Genomic DNA, 16,147 nt, shown 5'->3' with positions numbered 1-16,147 from the left:
TCCATGGCACAGAGGAGCTTGGCCTGGAAAATCTGGAGGACCATTATGGTATGGAGCACTGAGCCAGCTTGTCCAGCCATGGAATATGTTTCTTCCTCCGAGGCTTCTGGGAGGGGAGAAGCAGGAGAGTGCGAGGGGCGGGACGGCTTTCATGAAAGAAAACAATCTGCAAGTGTAGCAAGGCGAGACTCATGCTCTCATAATGAGGCCAGTCTGTTTCCGTTTTCCTCTTCATGGATGCAGCCCAGGCAAGCGACGCACTCAATATGCTCGTCCCAGGCATGCACGGGTGCTCTGCACATGGCAAGTAGCCGGTTTCTTCATTTTTCTTTCTTTGGCATCCAGTGAGGAGATGATCTTGGTGCTGTAGGAGAAAGATTGTGATTGTGAAAAATTGTGACTTATATGAGCAGTCGTCCCCCACCTTTTTGCATGCTAAAATGCATTTGTTTGTGCATCTACACGTATGTTAACAAATCAGGCTTCAGTATTTGGAAAAACCTGAGTTTTCCCCATAGTGTGGTAAATGCAATGTGAGTGAACCGTATCAATGTGAGGGAACGCGTCAATTTAGAATAAGAAAAGAATAGTTTCTTTCTTACCTTTGTAGTCTGAAAAGTCCATTCAGAGAAAAAAAACCTTTATGTACAGTTGGCAATGTGTAACATGAGGACGCACAATTTTTGAGGAGGTTGCATATTGCGTTCGTCCAATTAATGACACTGACATTGCAAATATGCAAATAAGAACGTTAACCCATGGAATTTACAGAGTGAAACAGCAGCTTATGAATACACAGGATTAATTGTTAACCCTAGGTATATTATAAGCAGTGTGAAACAAGAAGCAAGATAACCCTGGATTCAGTTTACCTGGGGTTTAGGATGACCCAGGGCTAACTATTTCAAGTGTGAAAATTTAGGTTATTTTTTTCTTGTGAAAGTTGAGACTTATTTGCATAGAGACAGGAAATGTTATCATTTATATCCCCTGCTTATCACGCCTGTTTAGTCATCAAACTTACCATTTACACTTTGACTACTAATGACCTTTTTTAGTGTGCTTTATGAATATTTGTAATGTACACAACAATATATAATACATTAAAGTTTTCTAGATATCAAAGTGTACGTGTGTATATACTGAAAAAAAGCAGCTTTATTAATATACTAGTAGTGTAATGCTAATGCATTTCCAATTAGCTGAAATACAATTGAAATTTACTTGAAGTACATTAAAACGATGCTTCAAATATACTCTAACTGTAGTTCATGAAGTATTAAAAGGACATTTTAAATGTATTTTAAGAAATACACTTAAATTGCACTAAATATACTTAAAGTGGTTCCATTTTAACACAATTTCAATATATTAAATATATTACAAATAGATTAAAATCCAACTTGAACATATCTTGAAATACACAATATACTTAAAGTTGTTTCAAAATAATACATTTAATATGCACTTAGTATAGTATAATTTAAATATAGTAAGTATGTCTGAAAAAGCACAATTTAAATATATTTATTTTTCACCTGGGCAAAGCTACAGCAAACAGGGTATGCGAGTTTTATTTGGTAAAGAGTTTGTGAAATGTAGTGTGAGAGAAGAAACTGATAGCTTTTGGTACAAAATGTTTGTGGGTGGGTCACTTCTTAATAGACCAAGTTATGCCAAACAGGACCTTAGTGGACCATTATATCACATGGCCTGAGGACACTGCACTAAGCTTGGAGACACTAAATTGATTCATTTGAAGTAAGCAAATATGTAGATATTTATTATGATGAATATGATTTGGTAGTAGGTCAGCTAGGCAATGTACGAAGCTTTAAGCTCTCATTCCCTTTTTTGAGTCCTGTGACTTTTACTATTACGCAGTGCCTACTCCAGACGTGAGCAGTGTGACACAGCAAAAGCCATTAAAACCCATTATAACCAGTGATATTTTCCACACTGGATGCGGCACAAAACGATGTGACATGACAGATCCCCGACAGTAAACTGATGCAGTGTAGACACGGTGTTAGAATGCAACATAATAATGTGATGTTGCAAAAAGAAAAGACAAATGGAAAGGCCAAAAGAAAAGCCTTAAGCTTGTTTGAGACTAATTTTTAACATGTATGAGCAATGTAACCACAGTTACATTGAGAGCAACACCTCCACTTCACCCCTGATCTTATCAGTTGTTTGGGTGATGGCGAGTCACAAGACGGTTTTTGAGTAGCATTTGTGCAGTGGTGGACGAAGTACTCAAATCAAGTACTTGAGTAAAAGTACAGATCCGTATAATAAAATATTACTCCAGTAAAAGTACTCAGTTTTCAATTTTACTCGAGTGAAAGTAAAAATTACTTGATTTTTTATGTACTTAAGTAAAAAGTACCGATAGATCAGTGTTACTCATTGCGCGGCTCGCCAAGCTTTACTTTGTGGCTCGCATGGCAGTAAATAATACGATGATATGATCATGCAGTCAATACAGATATTTCATAAAAACATTAAAAACAAGCAGGGCCATAACATAACCCATTAAAAAAGCTCACACCATGTCTACAGCGAACGCGTGTGGCGCGATCCGACAAAAGACAATAGAACCCAGTGATGTTGTCTACACTGGATGCGGCGCGGCGCCATGCGATGCGACATGATCCCCGTCAGTGAACTGATGCCTCGTTCTATTTATGACGAACTGTACTGACACTACCTTCAAATGATTTGCAACTGTCGCTTTGTCACGTCAAGTGTAGACAGACTTTTAGCGCAGCAGGGCGCGGCACGACAACTGTCGCGTCCGGTGTAGACAAGGTCAGACAGTGTCTGCTCTATTACAAATAATTTATATACATTAAAAAAAAAAATACCTAAAACAGCGGCATTACAAGATGGAAATATAGACTAGAAAAGATATTTACACTTGCTCTGTCCTACGTCCATGACACTGACTCACTGCGGAGTTGCCAGTTTTAATCTTAACGCCGAATGTGCACTTGGATGGTTAGATACATGATGGGCTAGTATAAAAAAATTAAATAAATGAAGGTCTTTCCAGCATTAAAGTAATCCTGCTTTTTTTTAAATAATCTTGTCTCAGTTACAAATTTGACTGGTAAATGATAAAAAATGATAGCCCCTTTTGTATTGCATTGCATTGCATATGACAGATTGATAAAAAGACATGCTATTTATGACTGGATGTAACTTTTGATACTTCGCGGTAAAAGTGGCTCTCCGATTGACTTTGCCCTGTCAGTGCGGCTCCCATGAAAAAAATAGTGAAGACCACTGCGATAGATGAATGTTTATTTTACAGTTTTATATAGGCTACTTTTAGCATTTAATTTTATATTAGCATATATTTTTTTTATAATCCTACCGCTCAAAATACCTGGGATTTTCCCAAAATAACCAATAAGGAAATAATGAATATAATAAGGAAAATATAATTATATTTTCATAATGATTTTTTTCTTCTCAAACTGAAAATGTTTCCATGCAGGCAATTAACTGCATTTATAATATCCACTATAAAGAAATAATTTACTTGACAGACTTAGTAGATACACAGTAAATTCCCGAATGTTAACTCAAGATCTCAGCAGAAGATGATTAATCATCTCCACAAACAGCATCACCAGATTCATGCATTACTAACCAGTTAGACTTTATTTCTGGGGAGCCATGGATGAGTTATGATTGGTGCACCCAGAATGCACTGCAACATGAATCTGTCTGATGATCGTCCCCATTGTTGAGATTCATATGCTGATTCTTGATGTCTGTGTGTCTAAACAGTACAGATGTTCTATTCTGGTGTGCAAAGTGTTTTTAGAGCTCTTCATATTTCATAAAAAAAACCAATAACATAAACTGTTTTACTCATTAGTCTTTGATAATTCACACTGCGTGATTGTCACTCGCGTGAACGAGAACCGATTTGCCTCCGATGTCGGGCATTTGTCTGCGATTTCACAAAACCTGTCTGCTTGAGTGAAAAATCGGGCTAATATCGTGCAGTGTGAACTCGGCATAAAGGCTGTGGCTGAAGTCAGGTGTAGTTCTTGTGTTTCTCTTTTCTTCAGTGATTCTGCTTGTTAACAGCAGCTGTTCATCACTAATGCTCAATCAGCACTTAATTAATCACATAATTATCTCATTAACTTTAACACTGCTTCAGTGTTACTTTAACACTCTTTTAGAGTGGGACCATATATGCTCCGAGCAGTGTTAATTTAACACTCGGGATTTTACTGTGTACTCCAAGTCTGACATCTGATCAAAAGTACAATGTAGCTCCGAAGACTGAATGGCACTGGTCAAACACATTACTTTCGGTACATTTACATCCCCTCCGAGATGCTATAATTATTGTCTGGACATTGCCTTCCATCATCCATCCTACCCTCCATATGTAATGCAGCTGGCAGAGAAGGCAGGCAGAGTGAATCTAAGTAGAGATGGGTGCTTTCGAAGCACAGCTTTGTGACACTTAGAAACTTTTGTGAATCATTTGTTTCGAAACATTGTTTGGGAGTGTGTATCAAATTGCCAAAATCACATGATTTCAGTAAACAAGGCTTCATTATGTCATAACTGTTGCAAAACATTTTGAAATGTCAATGGGGGGCGATCTCTGTGAACCCACAAATCATGCAAGTTCATTGGGATCACACCCCAGCGATGAACTGTTGAACCAGCGTCTATGATTTTTACCTGATCTTGGATCAGTTTTATCAATTTGTAGACATTTTTGATGAGACAGAGTAGTTGAGTCTAGTCTCTTACTGGCCTGTTTAGACAAGCTCTCCATAAAACAAACAAAACAAATGAATAATTCTTTAAAAAAACACATATTATTCAGACACTTCATATTTAATGGTATTTTTAAATTTTAATTGCATGTAATAATTATACTTTCAAGAAAGCATTTGCATTGGGTTTGTGAAAGCTGATTTTATGCATGTTTTGGCATGAGATTTCTTGCATTTACATAGTTTTGACCAGCAGGCGTCACCAGCGTGTGGTGTTCTGAGTGATTCGAAACAGTGAATAATTTCAGCGATTCAATTGATTCGAAGCTTCGAAAAGGTTTGTTTCTCCCATCACTACATCTAAGTGCAGTAATTTAATGAACCCAAACACAGAGAACACAAGGAATAGGACCATTGCAACAAACAACTGACAAAGCACAACAGAAACACAAGGGCTATACACTGGAGATCGAACGGGACCAATGAGTACATGACAACAAACAAGGTATGGGTGCAGTCAATGAGACTAACTATGGAGACAAACAAGGCACACAGTAAACAGGGGCAGAGCACACACAGGGAACATGTAACACCATACTGCACACACTTTCTGCCATTCTTCTGCAGAAGAGGGCTACTTTTATACAGTTGCCATGGGTTGTTTTTTTAGTCTGTGATCAGGTTATCTGCATCAGGTTAGTAACGGATCCGGTTAACATTTGGCATAAGTTTAAGTGTACTTAGACCACAAAGGCCAAAAAGGGATTTCCGTTTAAGTCAACTGAATGTTGTTCGACTAGCCTAAATTTGGTTGGGCCTTACCTGTGCTTACTCTAGCTAAGTGTACATGGGAAATCATGACATGACCATACCAAAGCTACTATCAGAGAAAGTAAAGTTGTTGGCTTATATCTATAATAGTGATCATGACCTCTGACTAGATATAATGTTCCTTTATTCAAGTGTATACAGATCTATGGGGACTAAATAAAAGTACTTTTAGAATGAGCAAGAATGGTGTGGCTATCTAAATAGTATTAGTTAATAACCCGTGTCTAGTGACCAAGACTGACGAGCTTGTGAGTATGAGATCTGTAGTGTTATAGGAATCCAACTGAACAAGTACAACAAGATTAGAATAATCAGATGTCTAGATAAATTATCCTATGAATGATCAATAATAATTGCATTCTAACCGAAATTCGAGGTCATAATAGAATGGAGTCAGATTAGAATTTGATTGAAATTAAATTATTTTGCGCACCAGCAGGAAACCTTGAGCCACCATTGGATACTTTTGTTGGGCCAACTGGATGGACCTTACAGTTATATAGAATAATGCTTAGTAACTTAAAAGTCCTTTAATGCAGCCTAGATCTTCTGTTTGAATATTAGATTCCTGTTCACCATATGGCCTAAAGACATTTTGACATGCATAGAGTATAAAGCTTTTTAAAATTTTTTTTTTATAAATACTTGTGAAATGCAATACAAATATAACTGTCTTGAATTGACATTTACAGTAGAGGCAGTTGGTCATTTTATGAATATGGAGAAGTTTTTTATTCTGTTGAGTTACATACAAAACACATTTGCATAGAAACTGGAAGTTATTATAATCGCTGACAGATTATCTCAACTTGCGTAACATGTTCCAAACTCAACATTTGCTCTTTGTGTACTACTGATGAAAGCCACTGCGAACAAGGTATGAGAGTTTATACATATTATTTAATAAAGAGCTTGTACATTTCAAATGTCAGTTTCAGTTTAAGGTATGTAAATATGTGAAGAATAAAGAAATATCATTGTAGATGACAATTTTTTTGATTTTTATTTACTCCAGAGTCATACAGGATTAAATATTGTCTGATCGCTGTTATTCATGAAGTGTCTATGGATCTCTGACACACATGATCTGATATAATAAAACTCTTTAATAGAGCAACACATAAACCTCTGTAGGACAACACACGAATTACAACAAATAAATTATTTGATTAAGGACTAATGTGCATAACGTCACTAACATAGTCTGACAGTGATCGTTACTGTTCTGTATACTGTACCTAATAACTGTTGTTAAGTAATCTCATTTGTTATGGCTGTGAAGATTGCAGTGGTGATGAAGGTCAGAATGACTCTTTCTCTTCCTCTCATCTTTCTGCTCATGATTTCTGGTGAGTCACAGTTGTTACAGCATCACTTTCAAAATGTTTTCTGCAATATCAAACATAAAATATCTCTTATTCTCAAGCAGCCTCACTTAGGCAGCCTGACATTTTTATTTTTATTTTTTTGCTGCAGAAATGCTCTCAGCCTGTCAGTCACTTTGCATGTGCATAGTTGCTGAAATTCGGTTGGCTCACATGTCTTTAGAGGGCGGTGCTTAAAAGAGAGAAAGTGTGGTTGAAATTAGTGGAAGTTAGCAAAACAGGTGACATTTACAAATGGCATGATGATTTCTTTGATCATATAAACTTGTTTACTGGGTTCTTAGTTGGATTTTATATTTTTGCCTGCATGTTGATGTGCTTGTTCAGTTTTTTCTTCATCATCATGATAATTAGCTTTTTTTAAACACCTTCCACACTCATCTGCCAGACTTTTAAAACACTTCTCACTTCACAACAACTTATTGATATGATTTAGCTCCATATGAGAAAACAAGAAAACGTTTTGCCACTAAACTTCTATGTTTTGTGTTTCAGGAGTGTTTGGACAAGTCTGGAAAGTGTTTTATAAAACGAGATCAATATGTGCTCTTAAAGGATCCACAGTAAACATGTCATGCTCGTACACATACCCTCAGCAGTATACATTAAATTATACATTCTGGACCAAGAGATGTGATGGAGAGATGCAAAATTTAAAAGCATATCCAGAGTATAAAGACAGGGTTGAATACATTGAAGACAGACAAAACAAAACTGCCGTCCTCAGACTGCACAACGTCACTGAAAATGATGAGAGCGAGTATTGTTGCAGATACATAATTGAAAAAGATAAAGAAAGATGGACTGATCAACCAGGAATTCAACTTAAAGTTTCTGGTAATCCACTTCACTCCTTCGTTTCTATTAATAATTGTATTTCTTGGTCTTGGTTAGATAGATGTGTTTCTCCAGCTCTTCAGGTAAAGGCACCACAGCTAGTGCTAGAGAAAGAAAGAGTCAATCTGACCTGTGAAACCACATGCAGTCTGACAGACGCATTCATCTGGTACAAAAATGGACAGACTTTAAAGATCCACAGCAAAACACTCCAGCTTCAGTCAGAGCGCAGTGATTCTGGCCGTTACAGCTGCGCCGTCAGAGGACATGAACACCTGCCCTCTCCTGCTGTCAGCATTACGCTCATGTGTGAGTAGATACTTAGTCATTCAGATTTATGAAAAATTATGTCAAACAACTGAGTAAATATTCCAGAATATCATGTGGTTGCTGTTGAAATCATGCTTGAAAACCAAGTCGATCAGATACACTCTCTGCCTGTCAATCCAATGTAACTGTACCTAAACCAACTGACTGCAAAATACATTACAACTATTTTATAACAGAATAGATGTTTTGCTAGTTCTTTTTAAGTATTAGGTATTATTAGGTGTATTACCTTCAGATATTAGACTTATTATTGTGAGTCAGTCCACATATAAAGTTAAAAATGGCTAAAATCGCCATTCAATTCAAATCTAATTCTCAACTGTGGTGTTTTGTAAATGAAATGCAATTGTTAGTTGCTGCTGTATGAGATGAAATTACGAACACTATATGAAGGGAAAGTGAAACTATTCAACAAATTATCCAGCAGTTTTTTCCCCAACAAACAAATAAAGATGGCATATGAATAAGAAGACCATGTTGTTTAACCTCTAGATCCTCCAAAGAGTGTCTCAGTGTCCGTCAGTCCGTCTGGTGAAATAGTGGAGGGAGATTCAGTGACTCTGAGCTGCAGCAGTGACTCAAACCCTCCTGCTCTGAACTTCAGCTGGTTTAAGGAGAATCAAAGCTCAGCTGTTGGATCTGGACAGAGTTTCAGCATCTCCAGCTTTAACTCCAGTCACAGCGGACGCTACTATTGTGAGGCTCAGAATAAACATGGATCTCAGAGATCAGCATCTGTTTCAGTCTCTGTTAAAGGTAGTGCAGCTTATTTGCCTACATTAGTCTTTCTAAAGTGAAGCAAATTAATCTGTTCTGATGTTTTGTCTCAGTTGTAGGACATCTCGCGATATTATACATATTCATTGGATTGATTTGCGGAGCTGCAGTTGGCGTTGTGATATTTCTAATTTGGTAAGATGTCTAAAATCTCTCACATGAAGTATTCAAAAACTATTATTTACTAATATATACAGTCAGGATTTACAGAGAGGCAGTAAAAAATTGGTGATGAAAAGGCATGGACACATGGACTTGCAGCACTTTTATGGGAGGAGAGTATTTAAATGAATCATGCAAGGTTATTTGCTAAGTTTGGGGTAGGCAGTTTACTGGTGTTTGCAGCACTATTTAATGCCCCAAAAGCATGTCTCAACCCATCTTGGTCATTATGAAAATACATTGTAAGTAGATCAACCGCAGAACTTTCCACGCCCATCAGCACTTTTCCTGGGATTGTGCTCTCACGCTAATCTGCCCTGTTTAGTAAATCTGGCCTCAAATATTCTGATTGGTTGCATTGATTCATTTATGGCTGTAATTGTTGGACAGACAAATTGCTTGAAGCTGGAAGCATATCACGTTACATCTGCTCAGGTCATAATGTAATACAGACATTTTTGTTTACCACTGTTTTTATAGTCAGCTGTTTACACTTTGTTCTATGATAACATATTATGTATTCTACATATTCTACTTATATTCATTGTTTTAAAGGCGAAGCAGGTGGTTAAAAAAGAAAAATGATTTAATGGAGTCTCAGGTGAGAAATGGATTTGGTTATTGATGGTATACTGATCATGGAAATGAACTGGTAACTAAAAAAGTTGTTTACAGCATTAGTTATTTATGATCGCTCTATTCTGTTTTAATGGCAAAGATGGATCATCCCAGAGCTCATCATGACAGACATAAAGCTTGTGATGTGACTGAACCTGTGTATGAGAATGTAACGGTAAGAGTTTCCTCCTTCATGAAAGATGAAACCCTCCTCACCTTTAGCCAGAATGAATTAAATGCTCTTCAATGTCAGTGTGAAAATGTCATATGTCTTTTGAATAAGTATGGAGATTCGTATAACACAAAAAAGCTTGTTTAAAAGGTTTTCAAATTTAGAAACAGGCAGGATTTAATTTACTGTTGTCAGTGGCGGTTCTAGACCACATTAACTGGCTGAGCAGAGGCCACTTGAGCTTTTAGTGGACACACCTTAACATTTACCTTAACATACCTTCAGGATTATTACAGGAAAAATAAGGTGAATACGAAAAGCGAGAAAAGAACATTTGCATGATCAAAGAACTGACTTATCACTGACTTAAGTCTAGCGCTAGTTTAAGCACTCTCAGAAAAAAACTCGTTATAATAACCGAATCTGTTTACACTGCGAAATTAATCTCTTACTTACATAGTACGCACATATGCACTTTGTTGTGTATCATGAGAGAAATGGCGAGAGAGCAGAATTTAGTCAGCGAACAAGTTTCGACTCATCTGAACGCTTCTGATTGGTTATTGCATTAATAAGCTCAACAGAATCACGTGTGATTGGTTCTGCTCAGTGCTGTAAAAACGCATAAAAAATATGATGCAAAATGAAGCAGGTAGACGAAAAACGATTCAGTTGAGTCTTGAAAAAATGATTTTGGTTAGCAATTACTGGTCATGGAGATGCATTATTATTTATGATCTCTCTACTCTGTTTTCAATGGCAAAGATGAATAACTCCAGAGCTCATCATGACAGGCGTAAAGCTTGTGATGCGACTGAACCTGTGTATGACAATGTAACGGTAAGAGTTCCTCCTTCATGAAAGACTAAACCCTCCTCACCTTTAGCCAGAATGAATTAAATGCTCTTCAGTGTCAGTCTGAAAATATCAAATGTCCACTGAATAACTATGGAAATTCAATGAAACACAAAAAGCTTGTTTGAAAAGTTTTCGGATTTAGAAATGTAATGTGGTGGGGTGGGATTTAATTTACTGTTACTATAAAATAAATCAAGTTATTTTACACCAACCAGAAGTGTGAACTATATTATTTAAGGAGAAGCAGGTGGATAAAAATGAGCAACGGTTCAGTTGAGTCTTGGGTGAGAAAATAGAGTTTGGTTATCAGTTGTTTACTGATCATGGAGATGAACTGGCAACTCAAAAAATCATGATTCAAGTTGTTTTCAGACATGAGTTAATTATGATCTCTCTGTTCTGTTTTTAATGGCCAAGGTGGATCATCCCAGACCTCATCATGACAGACGTAAAGCTTGTGATGTGACTGAACCTGTGTATGAGAATGTAACGGTAAGAGTTTCCTCCTTCATGAAAGATGAAACCCTCCTCACCTTTAGCCAGAATGAATTAAATGCTCTTCGGTGTCAGTGTGAAAATATAAAATGTTTAGTGAATAATATGGAAATTCAAGTAACACATAGAGCTTCTTTGAAAAGTTTTCTGATTTAGAAATTGTAGCTAAGGCAGTGGGGCAGGACTGAAATTTACATTTAGACAGAGTAACTCAAGTCATTTTACACCAACTAGAAATTTGAAGTATGTTACTTATGAATGTATTCATTATTTCTTTCTTTCTTTCTTTCTTTCTTTCTTTCTTTCTTTCTTTCTTTCTTTCAGCTTGATGGGAAGAGGACGTAGAACTTGTGAGCTTAATGATTTTACAGAATAATGTATTTTAGTATCTTGAAAATCCTTTAATGCAGCCTAAATCTCCTGTTTGAATGTTAGATTCCTGTTCAATAAAGGCATTTATACATTGACATACATGTAAAGCTTCTTTAAAACAATTGTGAAATGCCAGACAAATAAAACTGTCTTGAATTGACATTTACAGTAAAGGCAGTAGATAATTTTATGAAATATGGTTTCTAAGTTTTTTTTAATTTAAATTGAGTTATGATACAAAGCATATTTGCATAGAAACGGGAAGTTATTATAATCACTGACAGATTATGTTCCAAACTCAACATTTGTGTACTACTGATGAAAGCCACTGCGAACAAGGTATGAGAGTTTTTACATATTATTTAATAAAGAGCTTGTACATTTCCATTTCAATTAAAGGTATGTAAATATGTGAAGAATAAAGAAATGTCCTTGTAGATGATAACAAACATTTGTAGATGCTGGACCAGAGTCATACAGGATTAAATATTGTCTGATCGCTGTTATTCATGAAGTGTCTGGATCTCTGACACATATGATCTGATATAATAAAACTCTTTAATAGAGCAACACATAAGCCTCTGTTGGACAACAAATTAATTGCATCAAATAAATGAGTTGATTAAAAACAAATGACCTGCTATTATTATTCTAATGTGCATAACGTCACTAACATAGTCTGACAGATTGCAGTGGTGATGAAGGTCAGAATGACTCTTTCTCTTCCTCTCATCTTTCTGCTCATGATTTCTGGCGAGTAAGCATCACTTTAAAATATTTTGCAATAGCACATAAAAAAATCATTATATTTAATCCCTGATATTTTTGCCAGTCATGGCTCACATGTCTTTAGAGGGCAGAAGAGAGAGGTAGTGTGGTTGAAGTTAGCAAAACAGGTGACATTTTGAAATTAAACGATGCTTTTCTTGCCTCCTTTGATCATGTCAACTTGTCTTGAATTTAGTTGGACTTCATATTTTGGTCTGCATGTTGATGTGCTTTTTGCTCTGCATCATTATGATAATTTGTGCTTTTTTGCAACACTGTTTATTCTCATTTGCAGGACTTTTGAAACACTTCTCACTTCACAACAACTGATTGATATTAACATTTGCAAAAAATCAAGCTTCACTGCTGTTCTTCTATATGTTTGTATTGCAGGAGTTTTGGGAGAAAACTGGAATGTGATTTATGAAACTGAATCAATATGTGCTCCTAAAGGATCCACAGTAAACATGTCATGCTCGTATACATACCCTCAGCAGTATAAATTGATCGACATATTCTGGATAAAGATTCCAGATGTAGAGATCAAAAGTTTAAAAAAATATCCAGAGTATAAAGACAGGGTTGAATACATTAAAGACAGACAAAACTGCTGTCCTCAGACTGCACAACATCACTGAAAATGACGAGAGAGCTTATTGTTTCAGAGTAGTAACTTATACTGAAAGACAAAAATGGTTTGGTCAACCAGGAATTCAACTTAAAGTTTCTGGTAATCCACTTCACTCCTTCGTTTCTATTAATAATTTTATTTCTTGGTCTTGGTTAGATAGATGTGTTTCTCCAGCTCTTCAGGTAAAGGCACCACAGCTGGTGCTGGAGAAAGAAAGAGTCAATCTGACCTGTGAAACCACATGCAGTCTGACAGACGCATTCATCTGGTACAAAAATTAACAGGCTTTAAAGATCCACAGCGAAACACTCCAGCTTCAGTCAGAGTGCAGTGATTCTGGCCGTTACAGCTGCGCCGTCAGAGGACATGAACACCTGCCCTCTCCTGCTGTCAGCATCACGCTCATGTGTGAGTAGATACTTCAACCAGACAATAAATCAGAAAATCTCTGCATTTGAATACAAGGGGTTTTGCATATGAGCCCCTGCTGGTAGATAATATAACTACTATTTTCTATTAAATAGACAAACATTTCCTTTAACTTTAATACACAAACCAATGCAATGCATAATTCAAAATATGAGTAAAACACCTGAAAAAAAATCCTGGATTGACATTAATTTATATGAGGTTCTGTAGGTATAGCATGTTAATTATCATACACTTTCAAACGTTACAAATGTGCAGAGCTGAATGTTCATGGATTGCAGTAAAATCACAAAAGTAGTTCCAGTTTGTGTCACAATGATTCTGTTGCAGACGTCTGCAGGAAAGGCCTCTGAATCCAGAGATCCTGAAAATGCTTCTGTTCAAGTTGAAAGAGATACAGACACAAATAAACCTGAAGAGGAGGAGATTGAGTACACCAGCATTACAATTCACCATCCAGCTAATGAAGCCAAGTGAGAAAACATGAATTATTCTGTCTCAACATAAGCCATTTGCAATGTGCTTCTTACAGAAAACAGCACCAGAAATAAACCAACAGTTCACATTTTTGTTTCATGAAACACGCACTAAAGGCCAGTCTTTGCATAGCAGCTTTAAAGGGGTGGTTCAGTGTTTTTTTTCTAGGCTTGATTGTGTTTATGGGGTGCAGTCTAACATGTGTTAATGCTTCGTTTTTTTAAAAACGCATTATTTTTCACATAATTTACCTTTATTCCACACCGCTCTGTCCCTTCTCTGAGAAATGGGCAGATCTTTTCCTTCTTTTATGAAGCCACTCCCTCAAAAATAGGCGATGGGCTTTGATTGGTTAGCTAGCCCAGTGTGTTGTGATTGGCTAAACCGCCTCTAGTGCGCATCTGATTAAAGCTTTAATACAGTACGGCAACTGCACGCGGGTCCATGTTTAACGCTTCTCATAGCTATGTGAAAATAAGTGTATAATTGGAACAGTTCATTGTTGGAGCTGAGCTGAATGAGAGAGAGAGAGAGAGAGAGAGAGATGCAGACCGTGTGCAGAGCGAGGGAACGCGAGGAACAGTATTAAGAACCGCTGCTTTAGAACATTGATTTTGAAACTTGTGAATCCATTAGAATCGTTAGAAGACGTTTTTTTTAGAAGATTTTTACGTGCAACTCTAGTTTTCTCTTCCTCTTCTCTAAAGCAGCGCAGCATGGCCTCGCCCCCTTTGCTGGCTTTTCCCGAGGGTGGGGTTTATCTGGGTTTGTGATGTCACAAACCCAGGAAGTAACTCGTTGTAGTCCCTACCAACCGTTTTTGTAGGCATTAAACTGCCAGAATTTTAAAAGACGACATCTCCGTCTGAATTGAACTTTCAGCTTCGTAACTTTGCAGATATTGTTTATGCTCAAACAGCAACATTACACACCAACTAACGTTAAAAAAGTTAAATCGCAATGAACCACCCCTTTAAAAGTCAGTTTAGCTTCATCAAGTTTCATGCTCTGTGATGATCTCACTCGTTTATGTATTTGTCATTTTTGCAGATCTGCTGCAAGCCAAGAGATGGATTTATCTGTGATTTACAGCAGCATTAGATGATCCAGACTAATCTAAGTAGATCCAGACCATAAAAAGACTTTTTCTTGCTTTAGTATTTTTTGTTTAATTTAATCATGTTTTTGAGTGTGCATTGTTTATTAAGCATCTGCAGCTCCATCTTAGTTAAAACTCTGATGCCTTACATCTCTTGTAATCCAAATAAACAAGCAAACACAGAGTGTAGTGACTACACTCTGTGTTTGTATGTAGTGTAAGGCATTTGTGATCTCTCTCTCTCCATATCTAGACATTTAAAGGATTTGCCGTTTTGTTTCTCATTCAAGTCACAGCATAAATATAATTTTGCAAAGTAAAATACATAGGCTTTTATTTACCTGTACTTAAATCAAGACCAGAGCACTGCAGGAACATGAACACATGTGAGACATGTTGATCAAAGTGAGTCGTCACACCTGCTCAGCTTTGGACAAAACTCACCTTTACAGAATGTATTGCCATATTTCATGTGCTAATAAAAAGGTACAAACACTTCAGTGATTTCAGAGTCTTCCCTTGTATCACGTACTTCTCACACGTTTAGTAAATTGCTAAAACTATATCTGAAAAATAAACCTACCATAATAATACTAAAGCCAAAGAGTGTGACAACTAACCTCATTCTGCAGAAATCTGGATAGATTTTCTTTTTTTTCTTTTCTGTCAATACTCAGTAAACTGCAGTACTGTAAACTCAACCACTAGGGGGAGCTGAACCCGCCGAGTGCGTGACAGGTGACAGGTGGATGGATTTGTAACTTGCTGACTAAAAGCGCGCGAGGTCTGTAAGGCATGTCGCGTGTTATCATAACATGTCTGTTCTATACGGTGCCCGAGAAGTGCAAAACAAATCACAATTCTGAAAACAAAATAACAAATTACAAACGCAAATGCAAATCTTAAAAACAAAATAACAATTCAGAAAACACAACAACAATTCAGAAAACATTATATATATATATATATATCTATATATATATATTTTTCCCTAGCTTAATTTCAGTTTGCTAATAATAATAATAATAATAAAGCAACTACCGGTATAATGTATGTATAATAATAAATAATTATAGTTGTTTTAGTTAACAATAACAACACCTGGTCAAGCTCAAATACCTATTTACATAACCAACAGGTGTTGTTATT

At 36.5% G+C, this 16,147-nt stretch overlaps 1 protein-coding gene across 1 annotated transcript; it reads left to right on the top strand.

Moving 5' to 3' along the window:
- Window positions 1–5,141: 5,141 nt before the first annotated feature.
- LOC107700832 (B-cell receptor CD22-like) lies at window positions 5,142–9,641 on the top strand (the record flags this gene model as incomplete). Its single annotated transcript, XM_016502646.1, has 7 exons — window positions 5,142–5,262; window positions 6,871–6,937; window positions 7,469–7,810; window positions 7,886–8,119; window positions 8,633–8,896; window positions 8,971–9,052; window positions 9,635–9,641. Coding segments are annotated over exons 1-7 (1,011 nt in total), but the record flags the coding sequence as incomplete, so codon positions are not given.
- Between the last annotated feature and the right edge of the window lie 6,506 nt (window positions 9,642–16,147).

The sequence above is a fragment of the Sinocyclocheilus anshuiensis genome, unplaced genomic scaffold (assembly GCF_001515605.1).
Source record: "Sinocyclocheilus anshuiensis isolate Anshui unplaced genomic scaffold, SAMN03320099.WGS_v1.1 scaffold1127, whole genome shotgun sequence".
Taxonomy (NCBI): Eukaryota; Metazoa; Chordata; class Actinopteri; order Cypriniformes; family Cyprinidae; genus Sinocyclocheilus; species Sinocyclocheilus anshuiensis.
This window is presented reverse-complemented; position numbering and strand designations above follow the sequence as displayed.